We start from the raw sequence: 18,027 nt of genomic DNA, 5'->3' as shown, positions 1-18,027 counted from the left end.
TCTTTAGACAACAATCTAATCTATTATCACATTCTCCCTCGAGTTAGCAATGATTTGAAATATACCCGATGTTCGAACCAATCCGAAAAAAATATGAAAATTGGATTTTCAAATTGAAATCTTAGATCTGATACAATTTTGGATTGGATTCAGATATACCCTAATCTGATCCGAACATGTTTTAATATTCTTAATTTCATATAAATACATATAGATAAAATGTTTTAGTCCTTTTGATTTTCCTCTATATTTGTAGTTGAAAAGTGGATTTTTAAATTTTTTGAACATCGATAATTTGAAAATAAGATATGTGTCTGGATCAGATCAATTTTGAATTAAGGATGAAACGGATCAGATTTAGTTTGCATATTCATTTATCCGATCGGATTGGATACATGTTAAAAAATGTTTGGATCTGATCTGGTACTGAATCAATCCATTGCTAACCCTAAATTTCTCCTAATCACGTAAATGCCTTTAATAATTTACCTAAGAGAGTGAGATGAAGACCTAAAAGAACGTGGATAGAAATAATAAAAGCAGATAGAAATATTTTTAATCTATTTTTAATCACAAAAGACATAAAAGAGAGGTTTGTTTAGTCAATTAGGATTGACTTGGAACAAATCCAATGAACTACCCAAATCTGAGTTTGATATAATTGATTGTTGGATTGGGTCCCTTATTGGATTGAGACGATGTTGATCCATAACCAATTTTTATCAGGTTGAATGAATTTAACCCATAAAATCCGAATATCACGAATTGTATCGGATCTGATCGATTTTGAATCCACACTGATCTGATCCGAACCGAACCCGAGATAGTCCGCTCTATCTATTACTATACTACCCGCGAATCATATCCACATGTACGGACATCATTGGCTCACTCGTACGAGTCGAAGATCGACGGTTAACAACGCAGTAAACAAACCTTTTATTTTCTATAAAGCCGAGTTTGACGGTCTTCTCAATCCCAAGTCTCAACTACCCAAGCATATATCTCCAAAGTCCAAATCGCTCAATCTGAAAAAGAAAAAAGAAAAAAAAAGTTGATTCGAAACCCTGATCTTTAAATACGCTAAGTCTTGGACGAAACAATTATCTCTGAGGTTTGATTCTCACTTCCTCAAAGTAAATTTGTGAATCCATATCTCCTACTGGGAAGTGTTTTTTTTTTTTTTCCCTTTATTATTATTATTTTTTGTTGAGGAATTATGGTTTTGATTGTAATTTAGGGTTTATTATCTGCAACCATTGCTCTTGTATTTGATGAAACTGAGATAAGCTATGATTGATCGATCATGAGACCCTAGAAAATTTTCGTATCGATTCGAGAGTCTGTGTTTTTTGTTTTTTTCCTTTCTAGATTTAGATTAGCTCATCCGATCTTTACTTAAACTTCCTAATTTGGCGATAATGGTGCAATTTTCTGATTTTTTTTAATGCATTTTACTTGAAAATTACAATTTCAAGGTTTGTTAGAAATGGCTGAAGCGAAGCCAGGTATGAGGAAACCGGTGTTCACCAAGGTTGATCAGCTTCGGCCAGGCACAAGTGGACATACTCTCACTGTAAAGGTGGTGAGCTCGAAGATGGTGTTGCAAAAAGGTCGTGGGGACAGACCCCAACAACGCCAAATGCGAATTGCTGAATGCTTAGTTGGAGATGAAACCGGAATGATTGTCTTTACCGCGAGGGATGATCAAGGTACTGACTTTGTTGTCGTTCTGTTTATTTTTTTTTTTTCGTTTAATTTTTATTATTATTAGGGTTTAATAATATCGTATAGTATTCTGAATGTCATGCCATCTATAAAAAAATTTAGATTGATTTAATATCTTTACTATTATAATAAGAGAACATGGAGTAGAAGTGGTTCGATACCAAAATTTGGATTCAGATATTGCCCCTACCTTAACATTTGAACTTAATATAAGTAGGGTCATTTTGGTCAAAACTCAAGAAAACTGCAATCACAAATCCCTAAAATCATGCTGATTAGTTTTCAACATCACAAAAACATCATTTCTTACTATGTAATCTTCTAAACCACCTTTTAATTAATATTTTAACTTATAAATAAGCCCTTTCATATACATGCTTGTTTGGGCATGTCACCTTCCAGTTATGGGTAAAAAAAAAAAAAAAGCCTTTTATGGATTATGAAACCTTTCTATATGTATTTCTTTTTTAAAAAGCTTTTAATACAATGCAGACTAGCACACAATTGTTATTTTTGTTGGAATAAGTTTTGTTCCACCAACCTCAGAATTTTTGGGTTAAGGCTTTGGTGAGCACCATTGTGAAGCTGCCAGTTATGGGTAAAATTTGGGTGTTGATACCATGTACATGGGTTCAAAATCTTTCACCTAACAATCTGCCGAGCTGTTTGCCAACATAAATAAAACTGAAAAACACATGTTGCATACTCTTTCATACTGGTCCCAAAATGCTAATTGTGTCGAAGTGAACTGATTTTGTAATAAGATAATATCCCCACTAGAAGAAAAAATCACTGCTCTTCGATATTTTTCAAGAGTCGTGATTTTCTGACATCCCCTCGGACACATGCTCCCATACGCCCCCTGACGTGGCATGGGCTAGAACCATAGATTTCCCCCCTCAGGATACACAACTGTACATCCCATAAATATGTGCATTTGTGTATCCCGAGGTAAAGAATCTATGGTTCTAACACATGGCACCTCAGGAGGTGTATGGGGCCATGTCAGAGGGGAGCATTAGAAAATCATTATTGATTTTTCAACAGAGTATTTAAAACGACTTCATTCTACTGCAATTAACACTTCTCATTCAGGACTTTTCCAGTTCATATTATTATACGTGTCTTCCAGACTTCTCTTGGTACTACTTGTTACTGCTTTTGTGTTGTACCATTTTTATCGATTTATTATTTACGGTCAGACACATTTTGTGTTAAGTGGACTTGATGAAACCCGATGCTACCATAATTTTGCGCAATGCAAAAATTGACATGTTCAAGGGATCGATGAGGCTTGCTGTGGACAAGTGGGGCCGTTTTGAAGTGACTGAACCTGCCAGTTTCACCGTGAAGGAAGATAACAACCTGTCATTGGTGGAGTACGAATTAGTGAATGTTGTTGAAGAGTGATGTGTGGCAATTAGTCGTTCCACTATCACCACCATAATGAAATATGAATCAAGTAAGACACAAACTTTTTGGGCGATCTGCGCAATGGTACTGTTGTTTTTTTCCTCGGCATCTTGAATACAAGTTGCACTACTAATACTACTACCAAAGGAAGATGGGTCAAACCTTTGCAACACTAGAGAAGCATTCGGTGGAACCTCGTCGGAACAACAAGATAAAGCAACTACATGTTACTTGTATGAACTTCCTCTGGGTGTGGTTTAGGTTATATAGATCACGCCTTTGGTTGTTTTGGTACAGTAATTGCTCTAGGGTATGAGGTGATCTATATTATTGTGTTCTAATCTGCCTTTTATCTTTATGTTCCTTTCATTTAGTTTACATCTCTCTGCTTCGCTCTCTGTGTTCCTTATCATTGATATAACCTTATAAACTACTCAGATGCTTTGACATGGCTTTGCAACTCAGGTTTCTCCTCGAGTTATTGTTCCAACATTATCAAGAAAGAAAAGAACCCTAATGGCATTTTTTTGCTCTCTTCTCTGGAGCCTTCATAATGCAAAGTGCTCTAGAATAGAGAAATCAAGGATATTTCTACAAGGAGTAAGACAAGGTTGGAAACTATGGGTTGAAGATGAGGTTCAATAGATTAAAAATTGAAAAGCTGAAATTTTTTTAAGCTAAAGGTTGAAGATGGGGAGATTTAAGTCATTTTCATTAGTCTATTCGGTAGCCGGAAGTCAAGTCAATCATTTTTCTTCCTTTTGAATCTCAAATATTCACCAAAAGTGGGGGAAGGGCAACCATTTTTCTTCTTTTTGAATCTCAAATATTCCCAAAATAATAAAAGGAGCACTAGCGAGGGGTTTCATTTACTTGGCATCAATTGATCGAAAGATGTAATTTTGTTGAGTGTGATCAGTTACCATGATCAAGCGTGGTGCATCACATGTGCTGGTCACGTGAAATAGGAATTTTCTGATAATGGTCTGTTAATAATTTTTGTTTAATTTTCTATTATTTTTAGGATTATGTTTATTCATAACCTAATGATGTGGTAATATCAATTTTATTTTTTTATCTAGAAACTAATTAGATAAAAATCATTAAACTTTAGAAAAATTACTTTAAAGGACCTAATAGTGATAGAGAGATTTTCTTATAAATAATCCCTAAGTTTTGGGTGATAATTTCATGATGGTCCATTTAATAAATTTTTTATATTTTAATAAGCCCTCATTATTAATAAGTACACCACTTTTTATTTCTTGTTGAATTCATTACTTCATTACTTTTATTAATGAACAAATCAATTTTATTGTTCAATTCAACAATTTTAAAAAAATGTCGAATTCAGACAATAAAAGGTGGTGAATTTCACTCTGAAAAAAATAATCAAATTTCATTTTTCAATTTATTCCAACTAAAATACATTGAAAAATCGACTAAAAACTCGAGGTAACGACTTGTCTAGATGATTTCGAATTGAAATAATCATTCATGATTGATTTTCATTCAAAAATGAATTAAATTTTTTTACATACATCTTCAAAATATTTGAAAATTATTTGAAAATGATTTCTTTTTTAAATCCATTCCAATAAAATAAAATCTTCGAAATTTGATTAGAATGTTAAAAATCCATTTTTTTATGAAATTGATGAGTGCGAATGATCAAGACATTCAATCGTGAGAAATGTACAAACTAACTGGTTAAAAGTAATTTTTTTAATACTAAATAAACTATTAAAAGAGATCCCAAAAAGGGACTAATTAAAAGGAACTCCCTTTGCGAAGTAATTTTCCATTAATTCTAAAAGGTATAATAATTCTAAAAGTTAATTAGTTAGAATCTAATAATCGACAGCCGTTAAGGCGTTAACCCGTTAATGAAGCAACACGTGCATTGCCCCCTCTAGAAATTGGAAGATATGAAGTTACACCTAATATCTGTTAAAAGCGACTGTACATCAACACAGATCTCTCACTCATTCTCTCCTCAAACAAATCTAACTTTGTTAAACTTTCTAGAAATCACACTTCCAGCAGTTAATCCCATTGGAGAGGGTGTGTTCAGAGGTATTTAATTCGCTTACTTTTACAGTTTTTTTTTTTTTATTTAAATTTTTTAGGGCTGAGTTTGTTTGATCGAAATATTTAATCGCGAGTACGATTTCATTGCAACTCTGTTTACTTTGTTTGTGTTGTTAGGTTTTCTGAATTATGTTCACTCTTCGGTTTTAAACGCAGGGATTTCGAAGTTCTCCAATGTGTCTGATTTATTTTTGATAATTTATTTAAGATTCTAGTGAGGAAGCTTAATTACATCTTTGCCTGATTTTTTTTTTTTTTGGTTTTTAATTCATTTTGAATATAAACGAAGAGTTTTTTAATTTCCTTGTTGGAGATTTCATGAGATTTAAGGATTTTTTTTTTCCCCTTTATTGTCTTTTAATCATGTTCTTTTGGATTTGCTTGAAGTGGTGATTGATTGTTGAGTTTCTGTGTTGATTTGATTTTTCTGTATTGGTGGTTGTTTGTCGCCAATAATCAGAATTAAATTGCAGACTTAGTTAGACACTGTGATCCAACTAGAAAATCTTGTAGAAACTTTTTGGTTATATCTGAAATGTTTAATTTTTTACTCATTGTCCACGTATGTGAAGTTTGTAGAAATTATAATTGAAGATTAAACATCATGGCGAGGATCAAACCCCAAACATTGCTATTGCAAAGCAAAAAGAAGAAGGGTCCAACTCGTATCAGTGTCACTACTATTGTTTTGTGCAACTTAATTATTATCTCGATTGTGTGGTCTTTAGTTGCGACATACAGGCATTGGTCTCAAAGGTTGGTCAAATTCTCTATTATAATAGTTATGGGTTTTATTGGTGAAGTAGATCTGCATTAATTTCAAACGATCTTGTAGATCAAGAAATCAAGCAGACAATGGGTTGTCAAATCATGAGGTATGTTCTCTTAGGATTGTTTTTTTCCATCATTCTTTTGAAGATTCGATGTTTATTACCTCTGTATTGTGTTATTTTGGTTTTGGCTTCTAATGATTCAATTGATTGTTACGTTGCTCAATCTATGCCTTGGCTGTTATGTTCTTTTAAATTAATGGAAATGGCATTTAATGATTAATGCATATTTTGTTGAGTTAATTCTTTTGTGTGTTAATAGGGCGTTGATGGATTCACAGATACAGAGAAATTTGATCTTCCTAGTTATGCTGTAAGTTGCTGCACTCCTAAGTTGAGAGGAACAAGTTCTATTTTTTTTTATTATATATTTTTTACTATAGATGTATTGGCATTGCTAGCTAACCGTTTTCACATGTAGATATACAGTTATATTGTTAAAGTTTGAAAGCAATCTCAAATGGAAATCAAATGGTTTCAATAATGGTGATCAATAAGAATATTTTTTACCATACTTATCAACAAAAAAAAAAGGAATATTTTTTACCTTGTCAATTATTAGTTCATTATAAGCGATGCCTTTTGTCAATATATGAATCTGATTTCACCATGTGATTCTTTCTTGTTCTAGTGTATGTTCGATCATTTTTGTTACCTCCAATTGACTTCCATTTTGGCCTTCTTCTCCCCTTTTTAGAACCCTCAATATATGAATCTGATTTCACCATGTGATTCTTTCTTGTTCTAGTGTATGTTCGATCATTTTTGTTACCTCAAATCGACTTCCATTTTGGCCTTCTTCTCCCCTTTTTAGAACCCTCAACTGACGCCAAAGCACTCTTCCAACTAATAGTTGTGCTCCTTATATGAACTACGTATTCAAAATTTTAAATTACCTATTGTAGCTTTGATGCGATATTTGCAGCGCAACTACACCTTGAGTATCCACACTTTGACACAAACAACTGTTACAGATCAAAAGAAAAACTTTTAGAGAAACTTCTGCATAGAAGGGTTGGTGTCTCTAATGAGTAGAGTGCAATCTTCCACCGATTGAAGGACTTGTACATGTGGAGCAAGTCGATGTGCAAGATAATAGAAGAAAATAGTAGGAGTGATTGGTATTACATAAGATGCAATGGGAAATGTATGTTACAAATTGTCTGGAATATACACCTTTTTAAAAATATAGAGCATGGAACACTGTTTGAGATGTTTTTTTTTTTTCATTTACCTCATTAAGACAATGATAGGAGGTCACACCAATGACCTTGAACCAAAAAGGTGCAACACTTAGATATCTATTATCATTAAAGCTATTCATTTGCTGGAATTTTGTTCACGAAAGTTAAGCATTTGACACCTTTTTTTCCTGATAAGTTAACCTTGGACACTTGCTTTGGTTGATTGTGCTTATTTTTAACACGTGAAAAAGCCTCAATAACGTATCAAATTTACTTGTGCTCTGTTCTGTGCTTTCTTAGTGAGCATCTTGTTCTTCTTCGTTTTTTTTTGGCTTGTGGGTGGGTTGGTTGGGGGAGTTGTGTGCTAATATCTTGACGGTACTATTTTTCCTCAACTTTCTATTAGGTTCTAAATACCTCCAAAGGTTCAATAACAGTGCAGCTTAGCAGGGAAGCTTCTCCTGAAATTGTTGATAAATTTCTTGACTTCTGGTGAGTGTTTGAAATTATCATTATCACTGTCCCTCTTTAGCTTGCAAATGATTTGGAAGACTATCTCTTAGCCGATGTTTATTGATGCTATCCCACATCTTTCATTGCTCATTGTCCTTAACCAAGTTCTTGTTCACATGCAAACATTTGTTACCTTGTTTTTGAGAAGTGCATATTTTTCTGTTTAATGAGGAGATTATGTTGATGCTCTCTTCTTTTCAATTTTTCTTCATCATTTCATTCGTAAATTATGGCTCTTTTAATTTGCATTTTGGCAATGTGAACTTCTGGGAGCTTTTAACCTGTTAGGTTACTTAAATTCAACCATCAATTTTTGTTTCAACTTTCTAGTAAATGTAATTCTGCCTCCATAAATTTTTTTCTACACTTGTGGTGGTATTGAACCATCTATATTCGTTATCGAGGAGCTACTCTAATATAATTATTAATTGCATATAATTATGTTGACAACCTGTATAATTCTTTTTGGTTGTAAAACCTGATTGCATAGTCGTGGTTTGCTAGAATGTCTGCATATGCCAAACGGACATTTTCATGGCTTCAAGCTTTTCTTACCTGGCAAAGAAAGGCTTTAGTGATAAAAGAAAAATGTTTGTGAAATGTCGAAGATATCTTTTCACTGCTCTTACAGCATCTAACGCAGGGGCAAGGAGTTACCAATGAGAGTTTAACACTTTTTTTTTTTTATAATCGGGTGCCTTGTAGACAACGGACCGGGCCCGTATCTAGGCTTTGCCCAGTCCATAGACCATGGTCTTGTCCATGGACTAGTCCCAGGGCACGTGCAACGCCTGCACATCACACACACCAGGTAAGTAATGGTGCGCCCTCATGGGTGGCCCCTTAGGAATTAATGCTCATACTTGGTATCGAACTCATGACCTATGGGCATTTACCGCTTATCAGTCCGAAATTGCCATTGAGCCGACCCCTTGGGGTTGAGTTTAACACATTTAAAAACTTCAGATGTAACACAAGGAAAAAATGTTATATACTATGCTATTACTTAATTAAGTTATTTTCTTTGGCCAGGATTAAGTTCACTAGTTGCAATTTGATGTTCATGACTTGTGAGTGGATCATAATTTTGTGTGTGATAATCTACTGTTCATATTGGGTTGTTTAGTTTGCTACATGGCTCATTGGTTCTATTTCTGTGCATGCTGTTCATTTTCTGGTATTCGGACATGTAATTTGATGCTTGGAGGAATCTTCCCAATATAATCCATAATAATGTTGGGTCATGCTCTAATTGAGTCTGTGTATTTAGTGTGTTTTCTAGTATACCAACGTACATTTAGATGCTTGTAGATCAACACTTGACTCAAATGCATATCATTTGAATCAGTAACACCCATCATCATTGTCCTTCTTTTTATGGCTCACGAATGTATACGACCTAAAAATTAAAATCTTTAATAAGTTACTTTTCAAAAAAAAAAAAAAAAAAAAAAAATCCTTAATAAGTCATCCTGAAATTATTGTAGCTGGTAGTCGATGACATTTAGGTAAAATGGATATCATGAACCTGACCAGACTATTGTACTAAACATTGGATCCTCAACTCTCAGTATTATCTTAGTAACATATTTTGTTGAAAATCCATAATCAGCTATCGTCCTAGTAAATTTTTTTTTAATGTAGAACAAAATCTTATGGGAGCCCTTTCACAAAAGAACATTTCATAAAGCGGATGGTGGTTTTTTGGAATGAAGATTGATTATTGGGCAATGGGCATTCGTTATATTCTAACTAGTTAAGGGAGGGCCAATCCACGTAAGCTAAGTAAGAGGAAACTAAGAAATCTTGAAAGACCATATAATATCAACCTATTGTCGTTTCTAGTTTTCCTGTATGTGGCTATAGTATATTCTTCAAGAACCTGACAAACTGGTTTCAGTCAAAAGGGGCACTTCAAGGGGATGCTTTTTCATCGTGTAATAAAAAATTATGTGATTCAAGCTGGGGATTTCCAAAGACCTGGAGCTTCAGAAGATTGGACCGTGAAAGCAAAGCTTCGAAGTCAATTTCCTATCAGGTTTTGTAGCTTGAATCCATTTAGGATTTGTTTTCTTTATTTCTATAAGAATATAATCTGACGCCCCTCTCTGACATACGTTCCCCAACGCCCCCATCACAGAACCTAGATAATTTGCCTCGGGATACACAAGAAAAATATTTATGATTATGCGCATCCCGAGGAAATGATCTACGGTTCTGTGATGGGGGTGTATGTCGGGTGGGTGGGGGGGGGGTCGTCAGAAAATCATTATTCTTTCTATAATGGTTGCTGTCTGGTTATTTTTGTTTCTAACGAGGGACCTTTCCATGCTTATACATCCAGTATGAAGCATGAGGCCTTCATGCTTGGAACTTTGAAGGTTAAACATGACAGCAAAGAATTCGAGCTTTTTATAACGACTGCACCAATCCCAGATTTAAACGATAAGGTTATTGTGTTCGGACGAGTCGTCAAGGGAGAGGATGTTGTTCAGGTACCTAATGATTTTGCTTTCTTCTTGGTATCTGAATGATTTGGTGATTTCTGTTGCTGTTTATCTTTCATTTATTAGAAGATTAAAAACATGTATTAATTTTTTTGAGGGACTTGTTAAGATTATATCTACTTCTGTACCCATGTCATGTGGATCATCTTGTAGGGTTTTTAAGTCCAAATGAACTTCAAACCAATTAAGTGGCCTATCAAAAATGCAAACTGTCCACGTTAATCCGGGGTTTTGGAGAAAATAACAATAATTCAAATTTGTAGGTCATTGTTGTCCTAGACCGCTTAGTTGGCAGGTTCTCCACTTCAGTCTGAGACTGAAAATACTAGTGTTTACTTCCTGAGATTAGGACTAGGGCATGGTTTGATCTTGATGTTCATCTTGTTTTTAGATGGCACTCTTTATGTAATTACTAACGCTGTAGTTTTCTTTCCTCTGGTGCTCTTTGTGAGGCTTTCTCGCCTCCTTGTTTTTTTTTTCCCCTCTTTGATCAATATATTATACTTCTCAACAAAAAAAAAAAAAAATGTTCATTTTGTATTGGTTGCTCCATTGTTCACTAGCTTCAGTTTCTACATCAACGTTTCATGCTCATTGTCGATCACTAATTTGTTTATAATGTGTTCAGGACATTGAAGAGGTGGATACGGACAAACACTACAAGCCTAAATCTCCTATCAAGATCTTCAATGTCACCTTGAAGCAGGAGATCTGAAGCCAGTTTCATGGCTCAATTGTAAAATTATCAACCAACGTTGCATGGAGTTCCTGAGACAATAGCATATTAGAAAATTTTCGACATTTAGTGGTGTACCCATTTGAGAAGTGATATTGCAAAACATTTTTTAGCAAGCTTACATGGCATCCCAATTTTTTTTTAGTAACTTTTTTGAGTCCATCAATGTTTGGTTTGCGGAGGAAGAAATGGTTTGTGCTTGAAATGAACAAAAATTAAAGATGTGTGGCTATTCATATTGAGATAATTGATCATTATTTGTATTTGTATTTGTCTCTCTTTACCTTCTGTTAGCCGCTAATATGAGCTTTCCTAATATTCTTGTGCAAGGGGAGGGACCTTCTGTAGTTCACCTAACCTCATCTGCAGGGACATCAGAACATTATAAGCAAGGAAAGTGTCATTGTAGTCAAGTCAAGTATCTGCATCTTTTTTAAAATCACTTATGATGTTTATTCATCACATAATGGCGTGTTAATATCACATCCCAAAAAATATTACTTTTCAAAATATATGATTTTTTATAAGAAAAAAAAAATATGATTTGTTGGAGGTTCTTTAATAACTAAGTCCTAATAATAATACAAATTTTAATTTTAGGTTATGATAAATAAATAAATAAATAAAATTCTTTAATCTCAATTTGCAATCTTAATATATGAGAACTAGTTAGAAAGCCATGGAAAAGATTGGATTGATTTTCTTTGTACCTTCGAATGGAAAAAAATATTAGATGATACTGTGGGATTTAATTATTCTGCAACTAAATTTATTACAAATATTTTAAGACTTATTTTATAATAAATGTAAGACTTCAATTAAATTGGATCAAGGACAAGAACCCGAATTTGACCAGTTTTACATAAAGAAATTAATTAGATTCTTAAAACATTGGGTTCACCAAATCTAGACAGTTTTGTTCCTTCATGTTTTGTGGACCTCTAAATCAAACCATTGATTCAATGGTTCAGATTAGAACAGGTAATTGGGTGTACTGAGAATGATGAACCTCATTCTCATTGTATATGTATTCTCATATTGAATGTTCTTATCTAATTTGTAGTGGAGTTTGTTGACCAAGCAGTGCACATGTTAACTCTTTCTTTAATGGCCAAAAGTATTCTTTATCTATTAAACAAAAACTACTTTACTCTTTTCTCCTTCACAATTCACAAGGCTTCCCCTCCCTCTTCATCAAAATGACAATCCCTGAATCCAAAAATTTTAGGAGAAAACTAAGAAGCGTTCTCTTGCTTGCATCAAAGGGAAATCAAGGAAGAAGAAAACAAATCATTTCGAGCCAAAGTCGACGTAATTTCGATCAAGAAGAAACCATCAATAAAGAGAGAAGAGAAGAGAAAGAAGATCATCTAGTTGAAGAACAACTCGATTCTCCAATACCACCAACATCAGATTGGGTGATTGAAATCAAAGACAAGCTCAATAAAGCCACTCCATGTGAAGGATCGAGTTCTTGGCTTGAACATTGTATTTTTAGAGTTCCTTTGGTTCTCTTCGAAATCGATCCCAAGGCTTATACACCCCGAATTGTCTCCATTGGCCCTTATCATAGAGGCAACACAAGTCTTAAGGACATGGAAAAGCATAAGTGGAGGCTTCTAGGACACGTCCTTGATCGCACCGGACATAGCTTGGAGCTCTACCTAGAGGTCATGTCAGAATTAGAGGAGAAGACGCGACGATGCTATGCAAAACCCATGAAGGATATCTATCATCGAGAATTTGTAGAAATGATGTTACTTGATGCTTGTTTTATACTTGAATTGCTTCGCATCTCTGTGAAGGGGATCATATATTGTGGTTACTCATGGGGTGATCCTATCTTTACTTCTCGCGGAGTCTTGCCATGTATTCAAAGGGACTTATTGTTGCTCGAGAACCAGCTTCCCTTATTTGTACTGGATCGTTTATTTGCTTTAATCTGCGAGGTAGATGAAACTGATACGGTTAGTCAACTTGCTCTTCAGTTCTTTGACTCGGTCATTCCAGGATGCCTAAATCATCACCATGTGGGAACAGATTCTAATGAGCCAGGACTACATTTTCTCCATCTCGTCCGGGAAAGGCTCATCCCCTCACCGAAAGACACATTTGGGTGTGTACCGCACTACTACCAGCCCCACCTAATGGTGCATTGTGTTACTAGGTTAAGGGATTCAGGAGTGAAATTCCAAAAGAAGAACTCGAATAAATTCATGGATATCGAATTCAAGAAAGGAACTCTTCACATTCCTCCCCTAGTAATCCATGACTCAACCAAATCCATCTTCCTTAACCTCATGGTCTTTGAGCAATGCTACCCACATTGTAGTAACCATGTCACCTCCTACCTGAGTTTCATGGATGGGCTAATTAATAATACGCGAGACGTGGGTTATCTTCGTTACCAAGGGATTATAAACCATGGGCTTGGGAGCGAAGAGGAGGTGGCATGTCTCTTCAACAGCCTTTGTAGAGAAATCGCCTTCGACATCAATGATTGTTATCTTTCTGGAGTGTCAGCCGATATTAATAGATACTTTGATCGAAAATGGAATATTTGGCGAGCAACCTTGAAGCATGAGTATTTTAGCAACCCTTGGGCCATTATTTCTGTTCTAGCAGCAATCTTTCTCATTGGGCTCACTTTTGCGCAGACATTGTATACCATTTATCCCTACTATGTTCCTCCCACTCAATAGGACTCAAGACTTCCAAACTTAGATCACAATCCTTTTTTAGTTTCTAAGGATTTTAGTTCTTGTTCATTATATTACAGGCTTGTTTATTAGATATGTAAGATATCGGCGAATTTGTAATGCAAGTTGAGTAATTGAACGATCCAATGTACATTGCATATGGGTACTATTGGTGTCAACAGATGCCCCATTGTCTTGTTCTGATCCTTGGGCATAAGCACACTGCCAAACCGCGTCAATCCTTGTGTTTGTAAGATTTTTTTCCTCTCAGTTGTTTTGTATTTTTCACAAATAGCTTTAGAAGCACATCTATATGTGGTTTCCATTTCGCTAGAGAAGCCTCTCTATACAATTAGTTATGAAGGGCAACATCAGCAAGTAAGATCCCTTTTTCCAAGTAAAGAGGGAATTCTTTGTTACAATAGAACCAAAAGTGACGTGGATAATTCAAGAATCAAAGTCGATTCCGTACACTTAAGCATCCCATTAACTCAATGATCTTCCCTCGCTTCATTCTTCTCTTTTATCGTTGTGGATGAGGGGTCCTAAAGCTAGCTAGAACAAGAGCACGATGAGCCGATTCCGCAGGATAGTAGTTCCCTTCTTATTCAATCTCATTGATTCGAATAGGACCAATAAAGCCTTTGTAGCTGCGGATTTTTTTTTTGAAGGGTCAACAGGGTTAAGGCAGAGCCAGACCAATCTAACAGAAATGGGATACCACAGGCATCCTGATAAATAACAGAAACTAGGTCACTTGAAAGCAACCCACAATCTAATTCAGTACAACCAACGGATTTGCTATGTTCAAGTGGCGTGAACCACCTCAATGTTGGTGTCTGAACTATATCTCTCATATTATTACCACTTCATTTCAGTCATGGATGAGATCGAGATATCTCGGACGAGCAATCTCATCTTGGCGGAGTTGTCTCGGTTGACAATGTGATTTAAAAACATGCCCCCATAAACCCAAAAAAGTACATATATCTTCATGAATTTTGCATATGATATAATATAGACCCAATGCTTGCAGTGCTTATGTTTTGTGATGAAAAATTTACTATTGCTTGATAGTCATCGGGAAATCTCCTGCGAAATCATTTTGTGTTTGGGTGATAATTTAATATTTGTTATTAGAAAATTTCAGTGATTTATTGTTAAAATAAAACATGGAAATAACTTTTTAACTTATTTGATCTCCTCAAAGAAATTATTTAAATTATAAAAGTACCTCCAATGGCTACATTAAAGTACATATGAATTCAGCAATTACAAAATATCTATCATTAAAAAATATATTTAACTACAAAAAATGGTTTTAGTACTTGTTATAATAACAGAGGCACTTTCACTAGATGAGAGAGAGTCATACCAAAGAAAAATGAACATGATCATGACTTAGATTTGATTTTTAAAAAAATTACTTTTTTCTCCATATCCATGTCTTTACACATGAACAGCTACTAGAACTCTCAATATTTTAAGTTTGGGATTTAATAGCATCGTTGATGTGGCATTCTTTCAACCGTTGTAAGTATGTTACAGGGTGCTAGAGGAACTTTGTGCTGCAGAGGATTCACTTCATATAATAACTTGCATATGAATTTACATAAGTACCCTCATGATGAGGTTTTTTTTTTTTGTATAATCATTAATGAGGGGTGCTTTTTGTAATTTTTATGCAAGTATATGTATCTTTGATGAGATGTATTTGTTCATAATTTCTAAGGACTATTTTTGTAAATTAAAATTTTCTTTGATGAGAGATTTTTTTTTTTGTTTCTTGTTGTAATTTCAAATATGTAATTGAATGTATCTTTGACAAGGGATATTTTCATAAATTTATGTGAATATTGCAATTACAAGTACTTATGCAACTTTTGTAATTTGATTTTTGTTGATAAAAGGATATTTTAATAATTTTGATATGAATGGGTTGGAATCAAATAATTTGTGGCACTTTTGTTCCTCAAATCATTTGTTGACTTTTTTTTTTTTTTTTTTTTTTTTTTTTTTTTTAATTTAAAGAATTTAGGGAATTCATGAAATTTTTCGTAATGCAAATAATTTGCACTACACCAAGAAGGGCCTCAGTCTACCACACCATGCTAGCAAAATACCCACGAAAATAAAAAGAGTCATGCTGTAGTGATCACAAGATTGGACCGCATATCACGCATCTCGACACGAAAGTGGATTGGAATGATAATGATTTTTCACCCGTATCTTGAAGAAAAATTATTGATCCCATATGCTTTTATGCTGCGAGGTCCAATCATAAGGTCACTTCAACAATATTTAAAAAAAAAATTCATAATGTAGACACCCAAATTTGACCTGGCCCTAGATGCAAAATATCCCAAAAATCGAAATGGCCCCAAGGCCCAAACCTTCAAAAATCAATTTATTTTGTCATTTACTTTCAATATATGGCTCAAACCTAACTTACCATGTGGCCCATGAACCCAAATTCCTCACCACCCTTCTACACTCATCAACTCAACCCAACATAAGCCCAAGTCTATCCCTATTCAACATATCACCTAAGCCCATTCAACTCAACCCTACCCATTACAATACCCAAGTCCAACCTGCAACTTAATCCCAATCATTCCTCAACCCAACACTATACCTACCAAATCCATTATCCAAGCCCAACTTTCAACCCAACCCAACATCACAACCAATCAACGTGATCATCAAGGTGGGACACATGTCACCACCTCAACTCACCTTTCTCATCCCACTACATATCCCCATCACTTTTCTTTAAACATCATCTACCCAGACATCTACTTATCATCTTTTCTCTAAAAAAATCTATCTACCCACATCTCAACCTATACCTCTACCATCATCATCACTTACAAATCCATTTTTACAATCTAAACTCATATATCTTCTCTCAAATCAAACACCCATTCTCTTTAATCAACCCATTTAAACTCCCAATCCCTACACATCTTGACACATGTCACCATCTCCTTTACCCTCTCAAAACCTAATCAACCACCTTCTTACACCCTCCATTCTCTTAAAACAAATATCACTCCCCTTCATCTCACCAAACCCTCAACCTATCAATCACCCTCAAATACCTCTCATTCTCCTTTACCCAATACTCAACCCAAATGGGTTGAACCATTTGGGTTACAAATAACTCATTTAACTTCATTTCCTAAATACCCTTCAATTTACACACACCCCTCTCTTAAAATCCTACACCATTATATCATTTCTCATTTTTTTTTCACCCAAATCTACCCCTATAAATAATTCTCAAACTCTATAAAAAAATCCCTCACTCTCAACTCACACAACCCTAATGAAAATTTGAAAAAAGAACCCTCTAAAAATTACAACTCTCTCCACTCTCAACTCATCTCACTACCCTCAACTCTCAACTCTCTCTTAAACAAGTCCAGGAAAGTAAAAAAAGAGTCATCCTTTGAAAAATCAAAGAAGATAAAGTCAAGATCAAGGTGGGTTTTGGACAAAAACACCCCCCTTTCTTTCTCCTCCAACTTTCTCTTTTCTACTTCTTCTCTTTCTCTACATATAGGCACACATCACAAACGGTTTAAATCATTGAAGGACCCTTTTTCAATAAAGGTGCTCTTAATGGTTTGAACCAACATCAAAATCCTTCATACTTAAGGACACATATCGGATTTTTTCGATTCTTTTTATTTTCAAAAAAGGATCAAATCCGAGGTTATCACCAACGGTGGAGGGAGTAGAGTGCCTAACACCTTCCCTACTCCTTAATACGGACTCCCTTACCTAGAATAAAAAATTGGACCAGTAAAACCTTATCCTACGAGAGTCACTAAACGTCGAAATAAATCATTTTCAAAAAAGTACATCACGGGTGACCATTAACATCATTTTACAAAAAGAATGGTAGCGACTCCAAAATCCCCCAAAGTGGTTGAGATGTTCAAAAATAAATAAATCTTGTGTTCACACATAAAAGTAGTGGAGCAAAATAATCAAGGATTAATTGAAAAAATCATCAAATATTATGAAAAAAATAATTTAACCATCGATTGAACAGTGAATGACAGACTCATGCTCACTGTATCAGTACTCTGTTGCTATTTATTTTTCATTTATTAGAAGATTAAAAACATCTATTAATTTTTTCCAAGGACTTGTTAAGATTATATCTACTTCTGTACTCATGTCATATGGATCATCTTGTAGGGTTTTTAAATCCAAATGAACTTCAAACCAGTTAAGTGGCCTATCAAAAAGGTGAGCTGTCCAGTTTAATCCAGGGTTTTGGAGAAAATAACAATAATTCAAATTTGTAGGTCATTG

General features: G+C 34.7%; 3 protein-coding genes across 4 annotated transcripts; all 3 read left to right on the top strand.

Moving 5' to 3' along the window:
- Nucleotides 1-958: 958 nt before the first annotated feature.
- On the top strand, nt 959-3,519 carry LOC147383548 (uncharacterized protein At4g28440-like). 2 transcript variants are annotated; one of them, XM_086428739.1, is made up of 3 exons: nt 959-1,114; nt 1,479-1,712; nt 2,948-3,519. In XM_086428739.1, the coding sequence occupies exons 2-3, from the start codon at nt 1,490-1,492 to the stop codon at nt 3,136-3,138; spliced, it is 414 nt and encodes a 137-aa protein (XP_086284865.1). In that variant the 5' UTR covers nt 959-1,114; nt 1,479-1,489; the 3' UTR covers nt 3,139-3,519. The 2 variants fall into 2 exon arrangements, with proteins under 2 accessions (XP_086284865.1, XP_086284866.1); XM_086428740.1 differs by having other exon boundaries at nt 984-1,136.
- A 1,516-nt stretch (nt 3,520-5,035) lies between these two features.
- On the top strand, nt 5,036-11,271 carry LOC147383547 (peptidyl-prolyl cis-trans isomerase CYP21-4-like). Its single transcript, XM_086427808.1, has 8 exons — nt 5,036-5,217; nt 5,805-5,988; nt 6,068-6,107; nt 6,325-6,375; nt 7,653-7,738; nt 9,660-9,797; nt 10,104-10,254; nt 10,895-11,271. The coding sequence occupies exons 2-8, from the start codon at nt 5,837-5,839 to the stop codon at nt 10,979-10,981; spliced, it is 705 nt and encodes a 234-aa protein (XP_086283934.1). The 5' UTR covers nt 5,036-5,217; nt 5,805-5,836; the 3' UTR covers nt 10,982-11,271.
- A 930-nt stretch (nt 11,272-12,201) lies between these two features.
- On the top strand, nt 12,202-13,704 carry LOC147383546 (UPF0481 protein At3g47200-like). The gene has a single exon (XM_086427308.1). The coding sequence runs from the start codon at nt 12,202-12,204 to the stop codon at nt 13,702-13,704; it is 1,503 nt and encodes a 500-aa protein (XP_086283434.1).
- Nucleotides 13,705-18,027: the final 4,323 nt, after the last annotated feature.

The sequence above is a fragment of the Akebia trifoliata genome, chromosome 16 (assembly GCF_017979445.1).
Source record: "Akebia trifoliata isolate Shusen 1 chromosome 16, ASM1797944v1, whole genome shotgun sequence".
Lineage (NCBI taxonomy): Eukaryota > Viridiplantae > Streptophyta > Magnoliopsida > Ranunculales > Lardizabalaceae > Akebia > Akebia trifoliata.
Note: the sequence above shows the minus strand (reverse complement) of the source record. Positions and strands in the feature narration are given on the sequence as shown.